The 23,933-nt window shown below is 31.0% G+C and overlaps 4 protein-coding genes across 5 annotated transcripts; 3 read left to right on the top strand and 1 right to left on the bottom strand.

Annotated features, from left to right (window-relative positions):
* The first annotated feature begins 972 nt into the window (after positions 1-972).
* LOC108320545 (uncharacterized) lies at positions 973-1,553 on the top strand. The gene has a single exon (XM_017551992.2). The coding sequence runs from the start codon at positions 1,083-1,085 to the stop codon at positions 1,428-1,430; it is 348 nt and encodes a 115-aa protein (XP_017407481.1). The 5' UTR covers positions 973-1,082; the 3' UTR covers positions 1,431-1,553.
* Positions 1,554-5,084: 3,531 nt separating this feature from the next.
* Positions 5,085-8,930, top strand: LOC108320494 ((6-4)DNA photolyase). Of its 2 annotated transcripts, none has more exons than XM_017551920.2 (14): positions 5,085-5,541; positions 5,641-5,712; positions 5,825-5,905; positions 6,101-6,271; positions 6,338-6,409; positions 6,611-6,694; positions 6,795-6,893; positions 6,978-7,061; positions 7,318-7,404; positions 7,539-7,610; positions 7,690-7,803; positions 7,959-8,046; positions 8,137-8,232; positions 8,637-8,930. In XM_017551920.2, exons 1-14 carry the CDS (start codon positions 5,236-5,238, stop codon positions 8,816-8,818), a joined length of 1,608 nt encoding a protein of 535 aa, XP_017407409.1. In that variant the 5' UTR covers positions 5,085-5,235; the 3' UTR covers positions 8,819-8,930. The 2 variants fall into 2 exon arrangements, with proteins under 2 accessions (XP_017407409.1, XP_017407408.1); XM_017551919.2 differs by having other exon boundaries at positions 5,086-5,541; positions 6,608-6,694.
* Positions 8,931-9,914: 984 nt separating this feature from the next.
* On the bottom strand, positions 9,915-10,555 carry LOC128194128 (uncharacterized). Its single transcript, XM_052868945.1, has 2 exons — positions 10,437-10,555; positions 9,915-10,300 (listed from the first exon to the last, which is right to left on the bottom strand). The coding sequence occupies exons 1-2, from the start codon at positions 10,530-10,532 to the stop codon at positions 10,001-10,003; spliced, it is 396 nt and encodes a 131-aa protein (XP_052724905.1). The 5' UTR covers positions 10,533-10,555; the 3' UTR covers positions 9,915-10,000.
* Positions 10,556-11,842: 1,287 nt separating this feature from the next.
* LOC108320681 (putative cytochrome c oxidase subunit 5b-like) lies at positions 11,843-16,336 on the top strand. Its single transcript, XM_017552190.2, has 6 exons — positions 11,843-12,133; positions 12,206-12,294; positions 12,540-12,590; positions 13,482-13,548; positions 13,672-13,751; positions 16,027-16,336. Exons 1-6 carry the CDS (start codon positions 11,995-11,997, stop codon positions 16,087-16,089), a joined length of 489 nt encoding a protein of 162 aa, XP_017407679.1. The 5' UTR covers positions 11,843-11,994; the 3' UTR covers positions 16,090-16,336.
* Positions 16,337-23,933: the final 7,597 nt, after the last annotated feature.

Here is a 23,933-nt window from a genome sequence, read left to right as displayed (position 1 = left end):
GCGTGTTTTTTATTAAATTTCCATAAGTATGCAAGACATGTTATTTATACTTTCATATACATCTTTAAAAAAACATTCATTACAAATTTTGAAACATTAAATCCCACACTTAAAGTGTGTGTTTTGTTAATAATTTCTTAATAATCTCTTTTTACTGTTTGAACAATTGAGGCATGACTTTAAAGATAAATCATATATACATAACATCTCTTTCTAATCATCCATTTAAAAGAAATAACAACCAACACTACACATAAAACTAATTTTACTTACCAAATTTAATATTTGATTGATTTAATATAATATATGCTACTCAAAGCTTTAATCTAACATATATATGATAATCAAAATATCATCTATCTCAAACAAAAATTCAAAAGAAGAATTTCTTTTATATAAACTTCTGTCATTTTAAAATTTAATATTAAAATATTTTACATCTTACATTCATTTCACTTTGACTTTATTATAATAATAAATTTAAAATTGTGTATTTAACTAAGATTTACCTTTAATATGTTTGTTTTCGTTAATAAAGAAGATTTACTTCAACTTGAAATAAAGTTAATTACAAATATAGTCTTGTCATAAGGAAAACAGTATTTTCAAATATGACTTATTTTTTAATTTTATTCATTTTGACAATTTAAAAAAGACACATCAATTTAATAAAAAATAAAACACATCTTCATTCTAAAATTCTGAATTTGAAAAAGTATACCGTAACACTCAACATCTTAGAAAAAGTGCACTTAATATCTCACAAAAAGTAAGAAAAGAGACGCAATAGTCAGCATTATCTCCTCTACCCGCCACGTGTACTTGCTTATCCACAATTATTTTCCTCTGTTACGCTCTCCACCAACTCAATTCTACACTCATACCAAAATTCCCTAAATACCTATTCTTTCCAGCATCATATCTCATCTTGAAGATTCACGCTGATGCAGCGCATACCCTCATGGAATCTTGACACACCTGATAATTTCTCTAACTTCAACTTTAACTTGTTTTCTTTTTCTCTAAGTTTTTAACAATCAAAGCAAAAACCAAATCCATTGTTCTTCTCTCTTCTCTTACTCATGGCAACCACATTCACGTTTATCCGACCCCCAATCATCCGGGCTTCTGCGGGCTCGCCGGCAAAGCCTGATCCCAACAACAGGAAGCCTGTTTCTTCCAATTGGTGGGCCCCTCTGTTCGGTTGGCCCGCGGAAGCGGACTACATCAGCCCAAATCCGAGCAAAAAACCAGATCTGGAGCGAGAGCTGAACCGGCCCGGTTCAAGGTTCGCTGGGTGCTTCACAGAAGAGAAGGCGAAACAGCTGCGGAAGAAAACGGTAGAAACGTCGACGTTTCATGACATCATGTACCACTCTGCTATCGCCTCCAGACTCGCCTCCGATATTTCAAAAGGGTACGAGAAATAGGAATTCTGTTGGCACCTTTTCAATTTTCAATTCGTCGACTTTAATTAATCTTTCAAAAACTCTTTCAACTGTTCATGATTTGGGACAATCTGGAATGTATAATATTTGTGCATGATTTGTTTACTTGTACTTCTTTCTTTTGCATTTTTAACCTTTTGGTATGTGATTATTAGAATAATTAATTAATCTTTGGTATGTGATTATTAGGGTAATTAATTAATCTGACTCCAATCTCTTCAAATGTATGATTGATGCACGCTAAATATATTTGGTTCATATAACATCTTATACTACTGATTCAGATATGTATGAGTGTATTATTTTTTAATTTATTAATTAAATTATTTTAGATGATTATTGAAAAATATATATAATTTAGTAGGTACCGAAGCAAATATATAATTTGAAGCATGATCTCACCATATATTTTATTATCATATATAGTCCAATTTAATAACAACTTTGGTCATAGTTATTTTATTCTCCTACAAGTCCTTAGAAATCTATAGGAAGAATGTACTTTGTATGATTCACATGTGCGTGTGGGAATTTGAATAACATGAATAACACACTTACCAAACAAATATCACAAAAATTAGGCCGAATCCTCTTATATTAAGCCCATAATGCTGCATAGCCACGTATCTGCATTATTATTATTATTATATTAGGGCAAACTTGTATAGCTATAACAAAAAATGTTCCATCTCTAGCTTAATCACCCCGTCCAACTTACCCATCTAAACTATTATTTTCAATTATTTATTCTTTTAAATTATTTTATCTAAACTATTTAAGAATTATGGTTAATTTATCATGAAATAAATATAGGAAACTAAAATAATAATTTAAAATATTTTTAGTAATGAAAATAAATAAATATATATTTTATTAAACTAAACTAAATGAACTAAAACTAATTATTCAAATTTAACTATATTAAAAATTTATTTATTATTTTTTTTTAAATATAAATAATCTTTTTTTCTAATGAATATTACATGGGTTGATGAAAAGTAATTCTAATTAGTCAATAAAAATAAATTTCAATATTATTTTTTCTTAATTTATTCTCAACTAATATATCATGTAAGTTGTAGGTGTTTTTTTAATTAAAATTTTCTTTTGGGGAAAACTAAAATCTAAAATTTATAATTCCGCTCAATTTTCTGGAATATTTTAATTAAGGTATTCAGCACAAATTTTATATAGTTATGAACACGCTCTTAAGCCATGTTGATTGAAAAAAATAATACACAAAACATAGTTGGGAAGAGAGAATAAATGAAAAGAGAGAATATTGAAAAGAAAGACATAAATGCTTGACGAAATAGTGTTAAACAAAGTATTTATATGAATAGGCAAATATGTAACAGTTAATCTCAATGCAACATGGTATATAACAGTTAATTTCAATGCAGGGTCCATGTGTTTTTTTTACTAGTTATTAACTATTTTTTTTTTACTAAATTTAATTTTAATAGTCCATTTAATACTTTTTAAAACTATAAACACTTCGCGTTTTAGTTTAATTTTAATTTTAGTCGTAAAATTTTAATAATACTTCCTCATAATTTAATTATGATTTAATATTTTTGAAAATGAGATAATTTTTCTTTACTATTTTATATAATATAAAATTAAATTTGCAAGCTGCTTGGTAACAGAGACAATATGGAAAGGAATTGATTCGTAAATTGATTAGTTTATATACTTTCCGATGATATCTAAATATGTTTTAAAAACTCAATAAACCTTGTACTTGTCGTGGTTGTGGTCCGGACAATACTTGATAATTGTCAAGAAATTTCATAATTTCACTTCAAATAACAAGACCTTGAAAGATTTGAATTTTTTTTTTAATAAGTGTTTTCATTGTGTTGAAAACATTTAATGTAAATTACTAACAGTAAAAATAATAGAGTGCAAACTTTTATTTTCATGTATGTTTTCAATTAGAATAAACCCAATAATAATTATTACTATCAAATAATATTAGAAATTATAATCGGTAGGTAATATTCCTAAGGTTTAATTATTCATTTATGTAATAGATAAATAAATTATAATTTTGACCTGAAAACAAGAGGATATAATGTATTTATTTTTGTGCAGATATACCGGAATAACTTTTAATCATGAATATAAGGATATATTAATAATGTTAAAAAAGACTTATACGATTAAATTTTTATGTGATTAATTTTATACAATTAAATTTAATTAAAATTTGACTTTTTTAATCATTTATATTACTACAAATGGAAGAGAAGTTAATATTATATATATATATATATATATATATATATATATATATATATATATATATATATCCTTTTCTAATTTATTTGTAATTTTATTTACATGTTATTATTAGTATATATATTTTAACTTGTCTGTTTTAGATAACGAGCTAATATTATATCACGATGAACAATTTTATTTTCTATTTCACCAATAACAATCTTTTTTTTTTAAGTTGTATTATCGCAGAATACAACTTTAATTAGTATAATCATATAATAATTTGGTGAAGTCAATGAAGAAAATGACATTCTGTGCATGATTTAATACAAAATTAACCATTGCATAGAAATGTTCAGTCACTTATCTAAGCACGGTCTTTAGGTTCAGATCAACCTAAGACAAGAGTTTCTGTAAAGATCATGACGTTTCAGGATGGAACAGTATTTTACGTTAACAAAAGATAAAAAATTAAATTAATAATGTTGTAAAAATTTAGGAAATGATATTTTATAAGTAGTAGTGGAATAAAAATTAAATTAACAATGTTATTATAATACATAAGTTATAACTTGTGCTAGTGTGAAAATAATTTATTATTTTGTAAAAAATAAAATGTAGAAAAAAAAGTAATTCTGCTAATGTTTTGTGTCACTCATGGTTTTAATATGTTTTTTTTTTCTACAGCAATCTTTTTAGGAATAGTTTTTTAGTATTTTATAAGATAAATTATATGAAAAAGTGAATATTATTAATATCCTGAGAATAAGCAATCTCTTTAGGAATAGTTTTTTAGTATTTTAAAAGATAAATTACATGAAAAAGTGAATATTATCAATGTCTTAAAAATAATAGAAATTCTTTTATTTGATAAATAGAAACACTCGTTAGTAAAAAATTCTTAGAAGGACAAAATTACTTTTCTCCAAAATGATAATAGAATATATTTTTCAACTTTTATTGAATTTTTCCTGATGTGAAGTAGTGATATTCTCAAAATTAATAGTTACGTTTTAAAATTTGATTGTTCATGCATTTTTTTTCCACAATTATATTTTTTTTATATAAAGATGAAATGGTGTATAATAAGTAAAAGATAACAAAGGAAAATGAAGGAGATAAAGATGGATTGAAATTATTAACTGAAAATGTAAATTGCAATAAACTAAATAAAATGGTACAAGAAATCGACGAAAATGGTGACTCAAACTGTGACATTAATATTTTGAATTATATTAACGATAAATTAAAGCAGTTTAATAAAAAAATGAAGCCAAAATCGAATTAATTGAATTCACATGGGCAATAACAACAGTACGTGGCGTAAAAGCCGCAACGTGGCATCTCAGGTACCGTTACATTTTTTCTATCCAAACAAGTTCTAACCTATGCCGTGTGCGTAAACCAAACCCCGAATCACGTAAACCTCAATATGTAAACTCCCGGCGCACGTTAGAAACAACAACTTCGTATTTCAATATGGAAACGTAAATTGGTGTTTAAGGAAAGGCGCGAAGAAGAGGATTCGGTTCAAACCTTCACCTTTGCAATTGTGCCTTCGATGATGGGATCCGGGTCGGGTTCTCTGGTGTGGTTCAGGAAGGGGATTCGGATCCACGACAACCCGGCTCTCGAGTTCGCGTCCCGAAGTGCCTCTCATCTCTACCCTGTCTTCGTGATTGACCCGCATTATATGAAACCCGACCCGGATGCTTTCTCACCTGGATCATCGCGCGCGGGTCTGAACCGCATCAAGTTCTTGTTGGAGAGCCTCGTGGACCTGGACCTCAACCTCAAGAACCTTGGCTCGCGACTTTTGATTCTCAAGGGTGACCCAGCTGAAGTCGTCATTCATTGCTTGAAGGAGGCATGTGTATAATATATCCGTGATCTCTACCATCGATTTCTTTCTTTCTATTGTTTGCAAAATTCAAGCTAGTTGTTTTGTTTGTGATTGTTGCTTCAGTGGAATGTCAGCAAGCTGTGCTTTGAGTACGACACTGAACCGTATTATCAGGCTCTGGATGTTAAAGTTAAGGTACAAATGTTGTTTACTTGAGATGTTTTTGTTGTTTGAGAAGCTTAGTCCTTGTTTTTAAGGGTGTGTAGTTGGGGTGTGGTTGTTGGCTTTACTGGGTATCTGTTTACAGAACTTTGCACTCGCTGCTGGAATTGAGGTTTTCTCTCCTGTGAGTCACACACTCTTCAACCCCACGGATATTATACAAAAGGTGAGTTTGAACCTTCAACAAATCGTTTCAAGTTAACAAGTTTTTTCATTGCTTATTAATTTTATGATATTCTGTTCTTACGAATGAATAGTTTTTTCCTTTATGGTTGGATTCCTAGGTTATTCATTGTTATTATTGTTCTGATTATGTTAACTTGTGATCAATTTGTTTGTGTTCTTGCTAATGCCAAAAAAGAACGGAGGGAAGCCACCCCTTAGTTATCAATCGTTTGTCAAACTTGCTGGGGAACCACCCTCTCCTCTCACAACCGTGTACTCTTCACTTCCTCCAGTTGGCCATCTTGGAAGTTGTGATATTTCTGAAGTTCCTACCATCACAGATCTTGGATATGGAGATGCTGAACAGGTGCGTGAGCGTGTTTTATATTTTAGATCATACCCCTTCTGAGCACCTAATGATAGTTTTGTTCAGGATGAGTTCTCTCCTTTCAAAGGGGGTGAGTCAGAAGCATTGAAGAGGTTAGATGAATGCATGAAAGACAAGGTACTTTCTACACTCTAAGTTTCAGCATTCAGAAATAACAACTATAATCTCAATGCTGCGATGCCAATTCATCAGTATTCACATATAAGATTGATGTTTCTTGCTGAAAGGTCAAGTGCATGTAATTGGGGAGGCAACATAGTAATGTAGATTTTTTAACCAGTATCATGCCTTGGTTTGTTGTTTTTATGATATTAGAAGTGGGTGGCAAACTTTGAGAAACCAAAGGGCAATCCATCTGCATTTCTGAAGCCGGCAACAACTGTTTTATCACCGTACCTGAAAGTAAGTCAAAACCTGTTACGTTTAAACTGTATTAAATCACACAAAGAACCTTGTTGAGATCATTTTTACATTTTTTGCCTTTCATTCGCTTCCTATGCAGTTTGGTTGTTTATCTTCAAGATATTTCTACCAGCGAATTCAGGATATATATAGAAGTATGCCAAAGCATACATCACCACCTGTTTCTCTTACCGGACAGGTCCTGCCATCTCCTGAAGTTAATATCACTTTATTGTTTTCAGAATTCTACCTTGAGGAAACTGAAGCTGTTTGACTTTTGCAGTTGTTATGGCGAGAGTTCTTTTACACGGCTGCTTTTGGCACTCCAAATTTTGATAGAATGAAAGGCAATAGGATATGCAAGCAGGTGAGATTAGAAGATGTTGTTGCTATTGTATACAGCCTCTAAACATAAAGATATGACAATTTAGCTCGTTATGTTTATGCTTCAAGAGTATTTATTTTGATTGTTCTCCATGCTACATATATCCTTATATTATTGTTGGTGTGTTGAATCTTGGTCTATTATTATGCTATGAGGTTGATGTCAGATTAACACTGCTCTGTTAAAGAAAATGTGACACCACTTAATTATTATAGATGTCATTTAAAATATATTGTAGATTCCTTGGAAGGATGATGATAAGCTGCTGGAGGCTTGGAGGGAGGCTAGGACGGGATTTCCTTGGATTGATGCTATCATGATCCAGGTTTGGATTTGGGCTTTGACATCCTCTTCCACATGAAGCAATAATAAAGTTGTTTTGCTTCAAATTTGTGTGCCTCAGAGCTATTCTGCTGCAATACATTTTTCAGCCTTTTGAATCCGTTTTTCGTTTTGTAGCTACGCAGATGGGGTTGGATGCATCATTTGGCACGACATTCTGTCGCATGTTTTCTAACTCGAGGCGATCTGGTATAAGTACTTTGAATAACCTCGTCAAATTATTCATGCTAAGCTATTGGATACTGATATCTGTTTTTGCTGCTGACAGTTTGTTCACTGGGAAAAAGGACGGGATGTCTTTGAGAGGCTTCTGATTGATTCAGATTGGGCAATTAATAACGGAAATTGGATGTGGCTTTCTTGTTCATCTTTCTTTTATCAGGTTCGAAGTATACTTTGTTCCTAGTTTTGAATTTTCTGTGGAAAGTGACTGTTGAACTGGATTTGGCTTTTTTGTTCATCTGAATTTTATCAGGCTTCTGTTTCATGGGTTAAATCCTGAACATTCCTCTGACATGTTTTGTGTATCATGATCAGTACAATCGTATTTATTCCCCAACCACATTTGGTAAGAAGTATGATCCTAATGGCGACTATATTAGACATTTTCTCCCAGTCTTAAAAGGTATGTCATTGTTCCCTCACTTCCATCTTGTTCTACCATCTAGTCAACTTTTCTTTTGATAACATGTTAGAACTGAAAATTTACAAGCAGATATGCCCAAGGAGTACATTTATGAACCTTGGACTGCTCCTAAAAGTATTCAGACCAAAGCAAATTGCATAATTGGTAAAGACTACCCAATACCAGGTTAGTTGTAACATTTGTTAGAATTCCAAGTGTGACTTTAAGTCTCACGATAAGTAAAAATGAGAAAGTAGAACACCATATAAGGATGAATATAATTAATTCATTGTCTTAAGGTTTTGAGTAGAGAGTGATATTAATCCCTTACGAGGTTGGACTTAGGTTTCTGAAAAAGATTTCTTTAGTTTGGATGAGGAGTACTAGGAAGTTATATTTCTTTAATTTATCTATCTGTTGGCAGTTTTTTTAATAAAGCTGATATCTGGCTGCAATTGTTTTATACAAATTAGCCTTATTCTATGAATGTCTCCAAGTTTGGAACATATTTTTCTGATAAAACATAACATGTATTCCTACCACATCGATTTGGGGTTCCATACATACTTATTCTCCGAGCTTTGTTTCAGTTGTTTCTCATGATTCAGCTAGTAAAGAGTGCCGAAGGAAAATGGGGGAAGCATATGCATTGAATAAAGAATTGAATGGGTTGGTTGGTGAAGATGATCTGAAAAACTTGAGGAGGAAATTAGACGAGAGTGAAAGGCAAGAGCCTGAAGGCAAAAGATATAAGCAAAAACTGATTGGCTGAGCCAAAAATTTTAGGAAGTTGCAACTTAGACGTGTAGGGTTATTTTTTAGCATTATCAAGAAATTTGTATGACATGTATGTAAAAAATGAAAGAATTGTGTCCTTGAGGTTATTTTAATAATGTCTATAAAAATGGAAAGGAGAAAAAGGAAAAGAAAAGTGTGAAATATAAATAAAGAAGAATAAAGCAAAAGTTTTTACATTGTTTAATGGATAAAATAAATTCTACTAACTTATTTTGATGAGTAGAACAAAGAAAATTTAGAAAAAATGTTTGTATTAATGGGAAAATATTTAGTTTAAAAAAAATATGAAAATGTGTTATAGTAATTTTTCTTAATACAAATTCATTTATTAGTATTTATTAATGTAATAAGAAAATATCCTTTTTCGCCTTCTTTTCTGCCTGTGTAGATTGAAATAAAATAATGAATAAAAAATATCTATAACAGTAAGAGCTGGAATAAAAATCCGTATAAATAAAAAATGCAGAAAAATTCACTATACTTGTTTGAATTAAAGAAAGATAAAGTGAAATAAAAAAAAATATTATACTAAAATATTTAACAAATTAAAAAACTTATATTTCACTAAATTCAAACCACTTCTTTTGTTATTTTTTTATTAACATGAAGGTAAACATAAGCGTGTGTTACTTTTTGAAAATTTCAAAATATAATACGAGTTGTTATTAAACAGTTTAATTAAAAAAACAAATATTTAAAATATAATTTAAATCATTTTATTTTTCAATTCAACGTAAGAGATATTAAAAAATAAAAATTAAATGAAATACTTCTTAAAAGTGATATGTTTTATATATATATTAAAAATAATTAGACTCAAGAGTAATTAAAAGGTTTAATCATTTATTAAGTCCCTATTTTCGCATGGAATCTCAATTTCGTCCCTTTCTTTCTGAAAATATCAATTGGATCCCAATTTTATGAAAATTGCAACAAATAGATCATTTCCGTTAAATAATGTCAAACGGCGTTACAGTGTGTGTGACGTGGCACTCTGACGTGTTATCTGACGTGTACGTTTTAAATTAAAAAATTAAGTTAAAAACTTCAATTAGGGCAAAGTTGGCAATAGATTTGGGGGAAACGTGCAGAAGGCAGAATCTAAGCTTAGTTGAAAATAGATTTGGGGGAAACATGGTTACGGTGGTGGTGCCTCCTATCTGATAATTCTTCTGAGGAGAGAAAATTGTTCGAAAGAGAAGGCGAGGAATACTGTTGAGTTTTGGCAGAAGGAAGGCGAGGAAGAAGATGAATGGGAGGGCATCGACTGTAGCAAGCGGAACTGCGCCTGAAGAAACCTCACGTACTTGTACGCTTCCTCCAGGAGCGTGCCTTGGTTCATTTTCTTGTCCCACGACATCAGTTTCTGCGATATAAACTCAATAATGCAGCGTGGTTGGTGCTTTGAATTCATTACCACTGCTAGGTCATCCACTTCCAGCAAATGCTTTTGGGCCTGTTGTATTAACAAAACGATTCCAAATAAATTTAAAATCAGATTTTACAGAAGCTAATGGAAAGTATCTTCTATGAATTAACTCAGACAAGCTAATTTCAGTCAAGGGAGAAACTGTTTCATTTTTCCATCCTACAAGTTCTAATCGAGAAATTTCTCCAAGCAAATCTTCATAGAAAGCAGCCTTGATAGCTTCAGCGGAAGCTCGATGCCCACCACCAGTGTCACTCATCAAAATCAAAACTTTTTTGGGCCTCTCACCCCCCACGCCATTCCCGCGAAGCCCCTCATTCTCCACCCTGCCACACTCATCCACTCTAACCCCACTTCCATCCCCGTCCCCGTCACAGCCACCACCACCACCACCACACCGTCGCCCTCCGCGACTCGCAGCGAGGCGAACCCAATCGGGATCTTCTCGCAGTGAAACCTAACTGCTCTATTAAACTCGCTCAAAATATTCCGGACCCTAACTCCAGCCGCCCCCACCCTCAGCGAAACGCCGCGTTTGGCTCCCGCCCCGCCATTGAAGCGCAGGAAACTGGATTGCACAGCGGTGTCGGTGCGAAAATGATCGAAGGCGAAGCGATTGACGTGGGATGCCAAATCGAGAAGCACACTGGATTCTTGCCTAACACCGTTGTTCATTCTGGCTTCAAACTGTTACCAATCAGTGGTAATCGTTACCAATTCTTCCTAACACGCAACAAGAACGAAGAAGAGGAAAAGGTTGTGGATAAGAGCAGACGTGTGGAGGAGGCGGCCAGAGAGTTTTTGAAAGAGTACCACCGAAGTCAAAAAAGGAGCAACTTGATTAATTTCAGGGATTTTCCCAATGCGGTGGAAGATGAAGGCGAAGACGATGATGATACAGAGTACAGCGTGCCATGTCAGATTTTCCCAACTTGATGATACAGATTTTCCCAACTTGATTAACTTCAGTCATCCACGTCAGCCATTGCACTAACGCGGTTTAATAGTATTTAACGGAAAGGATCGATTTGTTGCAATTTTTATAAAATTGGGACCCAATTTATATTTTCAGAAAAAAAAAGAACGAAATTGAGATTTCATGCGAAAATAGGGACTTAGTGAATGATTAAACCTAATTAAAAAATATATAAGAAAATAAAAAATTCTATTATATAGTATTAGAGATAAATGGTTTATTTCTTCATTTTATCGAAAGTGTCTCTCTCTCCATCACATGCCAAAGTCAATCCCCCTACTCACCCAATTTGTCCCAAGCTTAATTTTTAATGCCACTACTATACTAAAATAGAATAACAACTTTTAACGTTTTTAATTTATTATTTTCATTTTATCTACTTTAAAATTATGCAAGGATCATTTAAAAATTTTATTTAAATTAGTTTAGGTAATGACGTGAAACAACTTACTCTAATACGTCACATAATTAAATTCGTGAATTACTCTAAGAAGTTATTTAATTTTATCATATAAATGACTATTTTTCTAAATTGCAAAGATTAAAATTTGAAATAAAATAAATCGAAATATGGAATAATAAAATGTAGTAAAATTGTAATTTTGAGCGGTCGATGGGTTAGGAGCAATCGAAAGGTAGCCGAAGAGAAAGAGAAAAGACGATCTAGAGTGAAGGAAGTAGCAGGAGGTAACAACTCCATTTCCAATTTTCTGACTCGGCTGACGGGTGCGACCTGAGATCAAACATGTTGCGGAGGTTTCTCTCTTCCCACCTAAAAACCCTAGCCGCCGCTTCTTCCTCCTCTCTCACTTCCCGATCTGCTTCCGCCGCCGCCAGATTCCCCGCTCTTTCTCGCTCCTACCGCTACTTCTCAACTCAATCCGGTGCTCTATCTTCCTCTTTCTTTATTTTCTCTTTCGCCAATCGATTATTCGTCTTATTTCTTCTTCTTATAGAGGATGCTACTGCGATCAAAAAGAAGTTTGAGGATGTAATGCCTATTGCTACCGGACACGAGCGCGAGGAGCTCGAAGCTGAGCTCGAGGTCTCTCTCTCTCTCTCTCTCGATTCAATCAAATGCATAGTGTGCTTCGTTTTTTGTTAATAATTCTAGATTATTTATTCTTCATACGCACACACGAGCCTTATGGTGAAGGTTTAAAATATTGAAGAAAGAGCTATTAAGCAAAGTGTTATTTCCTATACACAATTTGAGTTGAACCAAGCATTTGAAGGGAGGTTCTCATTGTTGTTTTTTTGTTCTAACTGTAATCTGATTATTTTGATTAGGGAAGGGATATTCTTGAAATAGACCATCCCGAAGGTCCATTCGGCACAAAGGTCAGTCTTATTGCTTCTCTATTTGAACTGTATTTTAACTAATGTATAAGTTTGTTTTCTAGGAATAGCATTGATTTCGCCATGGGAAACTATAAGAGTCCATAAGTGATGTTCGTTTCGATTTTCATTTCATCTTTTGTTTGAGATTTATGCTTGTGTAGCAGTTTTCCATTTGAAGGCTAGGAAACCTTCTAATGCACTATTTCCTGGTAACACCCCCTCCAGGGCGTACACACTACATGTGACTATCTCTGCATAACCTGAACAAGCGTTGCTGTAACTGTTGAGTCTTGGAATTTACTTATTGGAAGGTGTTTTCGATGTTGGTATGACCATATTTTTGTAGTACCGCAATTATGTGAAGAGGTCTTGATTGTGAAAAACTTGAGTATTTCTTCTTCTAGGTTAAGATTACATCTAGAAGCAAGCTCCTCATAACCTGTTGATATAAAAGTCTGTGGTACTCTCTCATAAACCATTGTGTCAGTAAATGATAATCCTTGTGCTTAATGAGGTTTTAGTCCAGGAGAGAAGTGTGAAAGCGTTGTTGATGCATAATATTTTGACGTCAGTGAAATTCGTTGAGCTTAGCTTGGATAACAATATAGCTGTTAACACAGACACTAATATATTTGCATCAATTGATGAAATTTTATCATCTGAGATTGTCTGAGCCTTTCGTATCCTGTACCTTCTAATTGTATCTTACATAAGGTTCTTAGTATTTCCCCTTTCATTTGATTGATTGAGTTATCTGCCTGTGTAAGTATTCATGTTTCTTTCTCTAATTCTTACCAAATAGTTTGGTCAGATTCACATCGCCATAATATGAATAGTGATTTTATAAATGCTTCATCTGTTTCTGCTTTCATTATTTGTTTTGGTTCATAGGAAGCACCTGCCATTGTAAAATCTTACTATGATAAAAGGATAGTTGGATGCCCAGGCGGTGAAGGCGGTGAGCATCAAAATATCCCTTGTTTCTCTTAATTTGTATCAAGATTTCATCCTATCGTGATGAGAAATTCTTGAATTCTTGTTGTGGTGTTAATGAGCGGGTGAACAACTTGTTTTACTGCAGAGGATGAGCATGATGTTGTCTGGTTTTGGCTGGAGAAAGGAAAGCCTCATGAATGTCCTGTGTGCGCACAATATTTTGTTGTAAGTTCACAATGATGCTTAAAATATCTATTACTGTTGCGTAATATTTTTGTGGTGAGTGTAGAATCAATGAGTCATTTATATCCTGTGCTTTTACTTTAGACAGAGATGGGGTTGAATGCCAAGATAATTAGGTATTTAGATTGAAAACTGTAGTTGGGTGCTTCACTTGTGCGCATTGATAGTTGATTGTCAAGCACCGGTTGCTTAGTGGTTGTTGTCAAGCTGAGGCTGCTCCTATAAAATATATCTGGAGCAGTTTTTAACTCCCTTAATAACTCAAATATTTCTACAATCTAATTTCTTTAACTAGTTTTAAATATGATTATCTGATTTTGTTGCACAATTTTGGTGTTTTTAGTTTATTGCTGTGAGATAATTCTCATTTTAGTACAAATATATTCTAAAATAGTTGATGGGAAAATGAGAGGTTTTCAATCTTAACAATGTATGTATTTTAAACATTGAATTTTTATTATCATCCAGAAGGTAGATGGTTTAAGGGTACATTTGGGTGAACAATTTCTTTAACTAGTTTTAAATATGATTATCTGATTTTGTTGCACAATTTTGGTGTTTTTAGTTTATTGCTGTGAGATAATTCTCATTTTAGCGCAAATATATTCTAAAATAGTTGATGGGAAAATGAGAGGTTTTCAATCTTAACAATGTATGTATTTTAAACATTGAATTTTTATTATCATCCAGAAGGTAGATGGTTTAGGGGTACATTTGGGTGAACAATTTAATTAGAAACTTATTCAATTAGCTGCTACCACATGAGAGCTTATGTAATAATCGTTATCTTGGTACTGTATGAGAAACTTATTGAAATAATAGATTAAGAGCTGATGGGTCGTTTACAAGTCACTTCCATATGCTTAGAACAAACACCCATCAATTTTCATTTTGACTACTATGATGATGAGATAAGCCCAAATAAATTCAATGGAGCTCTTCCAATCGCCCGTAAGTTGAGTACCTATTTTTGACCTCAAAGCAAGTGACTAGTCAAACAACGAAACCTTTTATTAAATCAAAATTTTGTAAGCTCCTGATAAAATTATTAAACTCTTATAGTTTATTTATATTTATGTAGGGGCTTGTAACCAAAATAATATTAAGAAATCATAATCATGGTATACAAAGTCCAAACTAAATAATATTCTTATCATAGTTTCCACATCAAATGTAATGCCATAAAACAATACAATACCAACATTCTAACTTTGTAACAAAGCACTGAAGGGACAAAGTGTGACAGTGATAAAATTAAGATCCTGTTTCGACAAGGTTTTCCGTAAGAACCTCTAGGAGAAAAACATAAGAAAAACAAAATTGACTTCTCCATTAGTTAAAATTAACTTCTAATGCTTAAACTAGTTTGTAGAAGCTCTCATAATTTCACTAAATTTTGTTTTCTAAGTTGTATATAAGTTAATTTGAACTTATGGAGAAGTTAAGTTAATTTTTTTTTCATATTTTTCTCAAAATAGAAGTTCTTTTGAAGAAGCTTGTCCAAATGGACCTTAAAACATGAAAGTTCATAAAGTGAAAAGTAAAAGTAACCAAAATTCCAATCTTTCAGCATCTTTGTTTTCACTAACATTATCATTAGATAAGAAGACGTGTTCTAAGGAAGAGAAACCTGAAGGCTCACAACTCACGAGCTATAGCTGAAAATGCACAATAGCCAAGAAAGACCTGGGAAGCCCAAAAGAAAACAGTGCAATTTTGTGGGAGCAGTTTTAGGCATTTTATTGAAACTAATGGAACTGGCAGCAATTTTTTTATTTTTTATATTTTTATTTTCAACATGCTTGCATGGTCCTATATAAGCTCCTCATTGGAGTTCAACCGTGCGCAAGTCTGTGATGGAGTTGGTTTGTCCTGATCCTGGCTCAATGCGTGAACTTGTGTAAATTCACCTGTTAACCCTCGAGTTTGGCAACCATGGGCCAGCTCATCTTGAGCAAATCAATTTGTTTGCCGGAATGCTCCGCAAGTTCCTGAATTATCTATAACATCCCAGGAAATAGTTTGAAAATCTATAGGAATTTGACTTTGGCAATGTCATCAATATGATTTAGTGTAATGTTGGTGGCCGCTTCGGAAACGCATTAGTTTTTGCCTAACTACTGTCTTGTCTTGTGTCCAACTTTCGAGAGCAAAGTTTCTCATATCCCTGTCAGCTATTTAGAACATTAATGGACAATAATCAAATAACTGTTTACACATGGACGCTAATTATTCTATCTTTTTTTTCCCCGAACAGCTTGAAGTGGTAGGACCTGGTGGACCACCCGATGGACATGGCGATGATGATCACCACCATTGATTGATCATTCAATTTTCCATCTGGAATAAATTCTGGGAACATGGAGAGACATTGTTTAGCATACACTCCGGCCTTTCAAAATGCTGTGGCCTGTTTGGTTTTGATTTGTCTGTATGGTATGGCAACTTTTGAGGTAGTAACTTTCTGCGATTGTTTGAACGCTGTATGCTCATTTTTTTGAGCTATCATGGTGCTAGACTGTTTTTGTTGGTTGCGAAATAATGGATAGAACTTGATGATTTCTTAACTGGTTTGAATTTCCGGAACCACGTAAGGGATTATGTTTTGGGGAGCAGGGAGAGAATTCCAAGAACGTGACTTCAAATTGTTTAAAAGGTGTGAGCGTAACGGCGAGGAGGTCCTCTCGCCACTAAACAACATTTATGTAGTAACGGTGGTTGTTTTTAATCATATTTTCCCCATTTTGTTTCAGCCTATTATTAAGCAGTTCTACTCGTTTAGAACTCTTAATCATATCTTAAAGAATCATCATCTTGTGAAATGGTTGTTTTTTCCAAGTTCTAACTATTTGGAACGTTCACATGGCTACAGAATATCTAGCATCAGAAATAGACGTTGAATACGTAGTATGCAAATATTGTGGATGAAAACAGCAAATACAAGTTTGATTACACCGTCATCAACCCATGAATTTATCTCGCTGAAAGCTACAACCAATTGGTTTGCCGTTGAATATTACATTAACAAAAAAAGTTATATGTATATGTATTGTGAATAAATCTTTTCAAGAACTTCATGGAACAAATGGCACATGAAGTCCTTAATTCTGTTTTATTTTTTCGGATTACAAATAAAGTAACCCAGAATAAAGTTCGTATTTATCTCCAGTGTAAGGGCAATTTATATCCCTAAAGTTATAATGCTGGATTTAAGGGTTTTATATTCCTAATTAATGTACAGAAAGTTTGGCTCGCTCGATCATGACAGGTGTAATATTTGACTTTCCCATGGAAAAAGAAATATATGTTCTTATTTGAAACTATGTCCTTTTCCAATAAAACAAAGGGAAAATGGTGGTACTGGAGGGTATCAGAGAGTTTATCACCTGCAAAAATATAGAAATAAAAGCATAAACATAACACAACGCACGACACTTTTTTAATTTTTTTTTTCACGAAGAAAAAAGGACAGAAAAGAAAAATATTGCGAAAGGTTATACCGAAATTCGAGAGAACAAAATAAACGAAAGAAAAAGTAAGCACTGAAAACTAATGAAATGACAACTATATATTCTTAATTCTTAGAAAGATTTATCCGAAATGCTTAGAGGCGTTTATAAGTAGTGCCCTTATAAAGGTAACATAAGAACATTGAAGTAATGGTAATGGAGTCCAAATCAAGTAATTAGCATCTGAACAGAATTGATTCAAAGCATCACACACAATCTCATGCTAAAAATGACAAAGGACACATTTAGTCACTTTCCTTTCAAATTGAAGTTATAAGGAGTAGTCACCAACCTACATCTATGCTCTAGTAAAATTTTCCAACTATTATTCCTTCTCTCACATTTCGCCAAATAATTAACTGCTCAATGTATTCTCGACACTACTATTTATGTTCACCAAATACAACTTTTCATAATCTACAAAACCAAAAATTAACTAAGCTTTTCCACCTTATGCTTTGAGTTTGCCTTAATACTTCTGCACACATCAACAAGCTTTTTTTACAGAGAAATTTGGATATTAACCATTTTAGTTTGATTCAATCCGACAGCAACACATGACAGAAGTTGGATTCCAAGTAAGCATAAAAGAAAATTGGAAAGTGAGAGCAACTATAAAAAATAGTATGCAGGGAATAACTATAACTTGGAACTCAAGTCTATGCAATTTATTTAACATGTACTCTTCAAATCAAACTCAAATGTCTCCATTGACTGCTTGCTAATCTCCAGAGTCTATAAAAAATGGCTAAACTTAAACACTTTAAAAAATTCCTAAAAACCACATATCATTGTAATTATTTTTATAAAACTTTTTTCTTCTAATATTTTTAAATAAATAAATCTTCATCTTTTTTACTCACTATAGAATAGATTATATTGAATTTATTAGGAATAATCTAAATATAAATCTAAATTTTATATAACAAAATTAAATATCATATAAATAAAAAGACTATTAAATTTAATGTGTCGAAGTATTGAATTAAAAGTGGTGTTAATTTATTATATAATTATATAAATTGAACTCATATCACATATTTATATAATATTTCTTCCATGAATTTAAAATTAAAAAAAAAACAAAAAAAAAGTCAATCTAAAATGGTAACACACGTAACTATATCTTAAATTATTTTGATGATGGATATATTCATATAAGTTTGATAATTCTCTTTCTCTTTTTTTTTTCTTCTCTAAGGAAAACTCTATATGAAATATTGAATAAAAAAAGATTAAACAATAAAGTAATAAAAGCTTCTTATATGAAAGGTTTATATTAAAAATTGTATAAGACTTTTCTAATTAATTATTTTTATTTCAATAAGTCTTCATAATTTAAATATAAAAAATATATTTCCTTTTAAATATCTTACAATATGAAACGTAAAATCAATACCATTTGTGTAACTAAACATGCAACTAATTTCTTTTATAATTAGTATAATGGTTGTGTGAAATAGAAAACATTTTACTTTAGTTGTAGACAAATTAGATTAAATTAGAAGAATGCATGTAAAGAACCTTCTCTTATTTTTTCCTTTTGTTTCGGCAAGATTTAGAATCCTAATCCAAAACATTCAAAGTTGCCTGTTCCGATGTCCAGTTATGCTGTCTTCTCTCTTCTCCCCGTCCAAGCCGCGGGAGAGGGTGCCTGCAAAAGACACTCCGACGCTTAGTAATCTTGTAATCAAGATTAGTTATTAGAGCTCTAAGTTCAGTTAAAAGTTTCAGTTACCTGTACCCTTTGCTAGACAAATATTTATAAATTATAATGACCTTACCGTTAGGTCTGACTCATTAACCACCAATGAATGACAATATTAATTGTCAATAAATGACAATTATTTTCATTAACTCCCCAACAGTTATTATTACTATTAATTATCTTAACGGTTGATTTAACCGATCGGTTCACTGACCTGAGAGATATCATCGGTCGGACGACTCTTATGCACTTTTACCGTTCGGTCGGCTATGAGCCCATAATAACATCTTTCATTAGAAAAATGTTAATTGCATGTTAAGTAAATGAAGTTCTTCTACTAGAATTCACAATAGTTTATTCTTAATCACAAGATAAGAACAAACATAGAACTCACAAAAAATAATTAAGAACTCAAATTTTTCTAATAGATAAAATTCTTAAGTATTTTTTTAGAAAATTAAATAAAAAGTAGAATAGATTCTATTAAAAAGAGTTGTTTTCATACCTTTGGTTACTTCTTGAAACACTCTCCTATCTCTTCTCCAAAAAATTAATATAAAATAATATTTTTTATATTGAAACTTGAAAGTGACATTGGTTACGAGAAAAAACAAAATATTATTATCTTTAGCAACGACTTTTTTTTTGTTACAAATAAACATTGTATATATACAAGAGGCACTTCAACATGTTTTACACGTAATCAAATTATAAATTAACCAACAAGTTGTTATTAATATAATAGTATGAGAAAAAAATTGGTAACTAAAGAGAGTTAATCTATAAATGAGGTTATTATTATGTTTGTTTAGTAAGAGCTTGTTTTTGGGTTAAACATATTTTTCCTCTCTTAACTTAAAAATTAAAATTGGTTTCTTATCAAAACTTTAGATCAATTTAATCTTTAAACCGTATGAATTTAGTTTTTTAAACCAAATTTTGTTAATTTTATTTGATGTTTGAAATACGTTTTTCAGTTAATATTAAAAAAGAAATGTGTCAAACAACTCAAATGCATAAAACACGTTTAAAACGTCAAATAAATCTAATAAAATTTAATTAAAAAAAATTAAATCCACTCATTTATAAAGTTAGACGATTAAATTGGATCAAAATTTTGAAGATGAACTATTTTTAATTTTTACTAAAAATTAAGAAATAAAAAAATATTTAACTCTTTTTCTAAAATTAGTTTTATAAAAAAAATAGTTAATATACCGATAGAAGTTCCATTAAAAAAAATAATTGTGTAATTTGATACTCCTATGACTAAGTGACAAAACATGCACATATACAAATCTGTGTCACATCAAATAACCCAACCTAACTCCCCTAAATATTTATAAATAAGTAGCTTCTCACCATGCTTTTAACTTTATATAGTGGGGCATATACTATACTCAATCATATATATATATATATATATATATATATATATATATATATATATATATATATATATTACCTTTAACATTTGAGGTTACTTCTAATGATACCATATTAACAATTAAGACAATAATATTTAAGGTGTTTTATTATAAAGATATGATAAAGATTTTTTAGTTTAGTTTTATTTGTTTCAAATATGATGATAATAGAAAAGAAAATTTAAGAAAGCTAAGGGCTTATAAATAAATAATTTATAAAAATAAGGTAAGAGATAATAGCCGTAATTTGTGAAATTAAACATATACTAATTATCATAAAATCGATAAATATTTCGTATTACTAACACACTTTAAAAAAAGAGAGAGAAAAATTAGCTTGTTATAAGAGTAATTTGTTAAACACTATCGCATAGAATAAGAATTGACACCCATGTCAAATTTCATAAAATGTCGTTTTTAATATGTTTTATAGGGGTAAGCTTAATTAGTTTTTAAAAAATTAAAATAATTATCATTTGTTTATGAATTTAGAAACTTTAACAAATAATTATTTATTATATTATATAACATAGAAATGAATATTTAGATCCCATAAAAATACGTTATTTTTTTTCCTGAATATCACACTGTTTAATAATTAAACTAAAGTAATATTAAAGGTATTAAATGTAAAGTTCAACACGTAATGTCAATATATTCTGTAATACACAGTGAAGAATAAAATAGAAAAGCATATGATATTTATAACACTTAAGGTGACTTTTATAAGTAATCCTTTATTTATGGGATTTAATTTTTTTATTGTCATAAGATTACTAAGTTATTTGATTTTTTAAAAAAAATTTATATATTTTAAGATTGACCATTAATAATAATACCCAATAATGAATGGGTATTATTTGAAATGTATTTTAAGATTGTCATAATGATCCACATTTAATATCACACAAAAAAAAAACAAAAAATGCTGATTAAATAAAAATAATCTTTTTTTATAAAGAAAAATGCACCATTTTTTAAAGTGACAATACACTTTTAAAATATTTTCAATGTAATTAGTTATATGTGATCATAAGAACATTCGTTCCTTTTACCTATACATTTCAAAATTATACGCTGTGGGTTTTAAGCTTATTAATCATTTATCTTCTCTAATATTTCACACAAACGCAAAATTATTATGATTTTAAGAATTTACAATATGAATTATTATATTACATTTAATACAAAAAAAGTTAGAAGAAGAATATATATTATTTTATGTTGTTAAGTGACGATTAATTATTTTTTATCCAAAATATAAAAAACTAATATATGTCTAGTCACTTTTTAAACTAATAAAATTAATTTTATCTTAAAAAAAATCTCATGTCAACTTTATTTCACTTGTAAAGATTCATAAGTTGTATCGTAAAATTTACTTAATACAGAATGCGCATCAACGCTGCCACATCAATTGATTCGATAGTTGAAAATTCGCAGAAAATGAAGATAAGAAAGTCTCAATTAGTTGACATGACTGCAAAAGCACACCACTACTCTCTTTTCTGCAATTCTTTTATCTGCATTTTTTATTCACTGACATGGCTTGCTTCAAAATTACTACTATTAATCATGCATAATTACGTGCAGAATTTTGTGGCTATAAACATTTTATTGACATGTTTCGTTACACTGAATTACCGTTCGGTCAGTTATAAATCAACAGTCAACAAGTTTCAATTTATATAAAATGATCGGTTGATCAAATTATAGACAGAATCAATACTAAAAATAATTACATCGATTCTAAGTAATATTATTACTGTTTGGATTGTAATTGGATAAATACTAATTATAAATTCATCTCAAAATTTATAAATACAGATCTACAGAAAGTTAATTATTTACTTTTATTACATGAATATTCAAAAAATTGATTACTTACTTTTATTACGCATTTATTTTGCTAGAACATTCAGATAAACACTAGCCTAAGAATGCTTTTTCACATTTTAAGCTTAGAACTTAAAGACCTTTTATAGAAGAAGATTTAACCTCGACCATATAAACCGGACACTAACAAAATAAAGTGCAGAAAACAAGGAGTTATGAGAAAAGATAGGTATGAGTGAATCTGAGTAGAATCATTTTTCTGGGGGTGGCTTTCTCATTGAAGTATATAAAGTTCGTTTTGTCCTAACAAAGATTGAGTAATTTATTTTATCCTGATCTCATAATTAATCTATAGTTTGTGAGTGACAGAAAGTGAAGCTAGTAGCTACAGAAACACTTATTATGGTTCACAAATGTCTACTCAATAGATTAGCACCAGCTTCTTAGCCTAAATCATAATATATGAACATATATAATATGCCACAGGCGTAATCTGCAAGATTAAAAGATTAAACAATTCATTGAATTTGTTAATTGCTGTTTGTTAGTTCCCAAGGAGAGGGAAGTTTTTAATTTGTGCTGCTATCGTTTTCTTCCTTCATTAGTATGACAGAATATTTTTTCTTCTGTGGATTCCAGCTTATTGCAAACCAGTTGCACTACTTTTGGAATTTCCTCATTTACTCTGCTTTTTAATTTGCTGCTCAATATTATGTTCCCCTGCTATGAAGATTTGCCTATTTAAGCTACTACTTACTGTTCAAGATTACTGTTTTCTTTGCTTTGGGAAAGAAAAGGAGCAGAAAAAAATGGGATAATTTATAGGTTTTTTGATGACATAAAAAAAGTAACATAATATTATTAATTCTTTTATAAATTAAAAACTCAACTACATAAAATTGATTGAGATCAAAAACACATAATGGTTAAATTCTGTTTAGAGTAATGATATCAAGATACATTTTTACATTCATTTGACAGAGTACAAGGATAAAATAGTCATGAAAGTGTAAACTTTTGTATTTTTTCAAGAAAATAGAGAGTAAAAAGTAAGTAAAGGTAGTGTCAAATGAAGTAAAAAATTTAAGTGTGTCAAATAATCATTTTTGTTCTGTTTAATAATAATTCAGTTCCTGAGACAGTTTTGTCAGTAGAAAACATGCAAGTACTGATTTTTAACATAACATCATTCATCATAGTATCCACACCCTCTTTAATCAACTCTGGTTGTTTCTTTAGCCAAATCATGGTGCACACAAAGAGACAAAAATAGTGTCAACGGAACTTTTTCCTAAACAGAAACTTATGCTTCAACTAATGCAATTATTAATTGTCATTATTTCTATTTGAAGCTATTCTTTTACTGTATTGTGAGGCTAGGGAAGAGTTTGGGGAAAAAGGTGTTCTAAGTTGTTATATCAGGAAAACACTTAGTATTTTGAGCTAGGAAGACATTAAGCGCTGAACCATTTATTGGCCATTCAAGTAGAATCTGCCATGTAAGTAGAATCACATTTAGCTTTTTCCAAGGATGACTTGAGAAAAACACATATATTAACCTTTTTCTAACCATTTATTGGCCATCCAAGTAGAATCTTCCATTTAAGAGGGACATAATTAAACTAATTTGAGGTATAAGTCAATCATGATCAGTTTAATGTTAATCTTGCTGTTAGTGTGCTAG

Source organism: Vigna angularis, chromosome 9, assembly GCF_016808095.1.
Source record: "Vigna angularis cultivar LongXiaoDou No.4 chromosome 9, ASM1680809v1, whole genome shotgun sequence".
NCBI lineage: Eukaryota > Viridiplantae > Streptophyta > Magnoliopsida > Fabales > Fabaceae > Vigna > Vigna angularis.
Note: the sequence above shows the minus strand (reverse complement) of the source record. Positions and strands in the feature narration are given on the sequence as shown.

Coding starts and splice junctions, on each gene's coding strand:
- LOC108320545 (XM_017551992.2), top strand. CDS start 1,083: ATGGCAACCACATTCACGTTTATCCGACCCCCAATCATCCGGGCTTCT.
- LOC108320494 (XM_017551919.2), top strand. CDS start 5,236: ATGATGGGATCCGGGTCGGGTTCTCTGGTGTGGTTCAGGAAGGGGATT. Junction 6,410..6,607: donor ATGAATGCATGAAAGACAAG/GTACTTTCTACA, acceptor TTATGATATTAG/AAGTGGGTGGCAAACTTTGA. Junction 7,062..7,317: donor GCAATAGGATATGCAAGCAG/GTGAGATTAGAA, acceptor AATATATTGTAG/ATTCCTTGGAAGGATGATGA.
- LOC128194128 (XM_052868945.1), bottom strand. CDS start 10,532: ATGAGTGACACTGGTGGTGGGCATCGAGCTTCCGCTGAAGCTATCAAG. Junction 10,301..10,436: donor AAATTTCTCGATTAGAACTT/GTAGGATGGAAA, acceptor TTAATACAACAG/GCCCAAAAGCATTTGCTGGA.
- LOC108320681 (XM_017552190.2), top strand. CDS start 11,995: ATGTTGCGGAGGTTTCTCTCTTCCCACCTAAAAACCCTAGCCGCCGCT. Junction 12,134..12,205: donor CTACTTCTCAACTCAATCCG/GTGCTCTATCTT, acceptor TTCTTCTTATAG/AGGATGCTACTGCGATCAAA. Junction 13,752..16,026: donor TGTGCGCACAATATTTTGTT/GTAAGTTCACAA, acceptor TTCCCCGAACAG/CTTGAAGTGGTAGGACCTGG.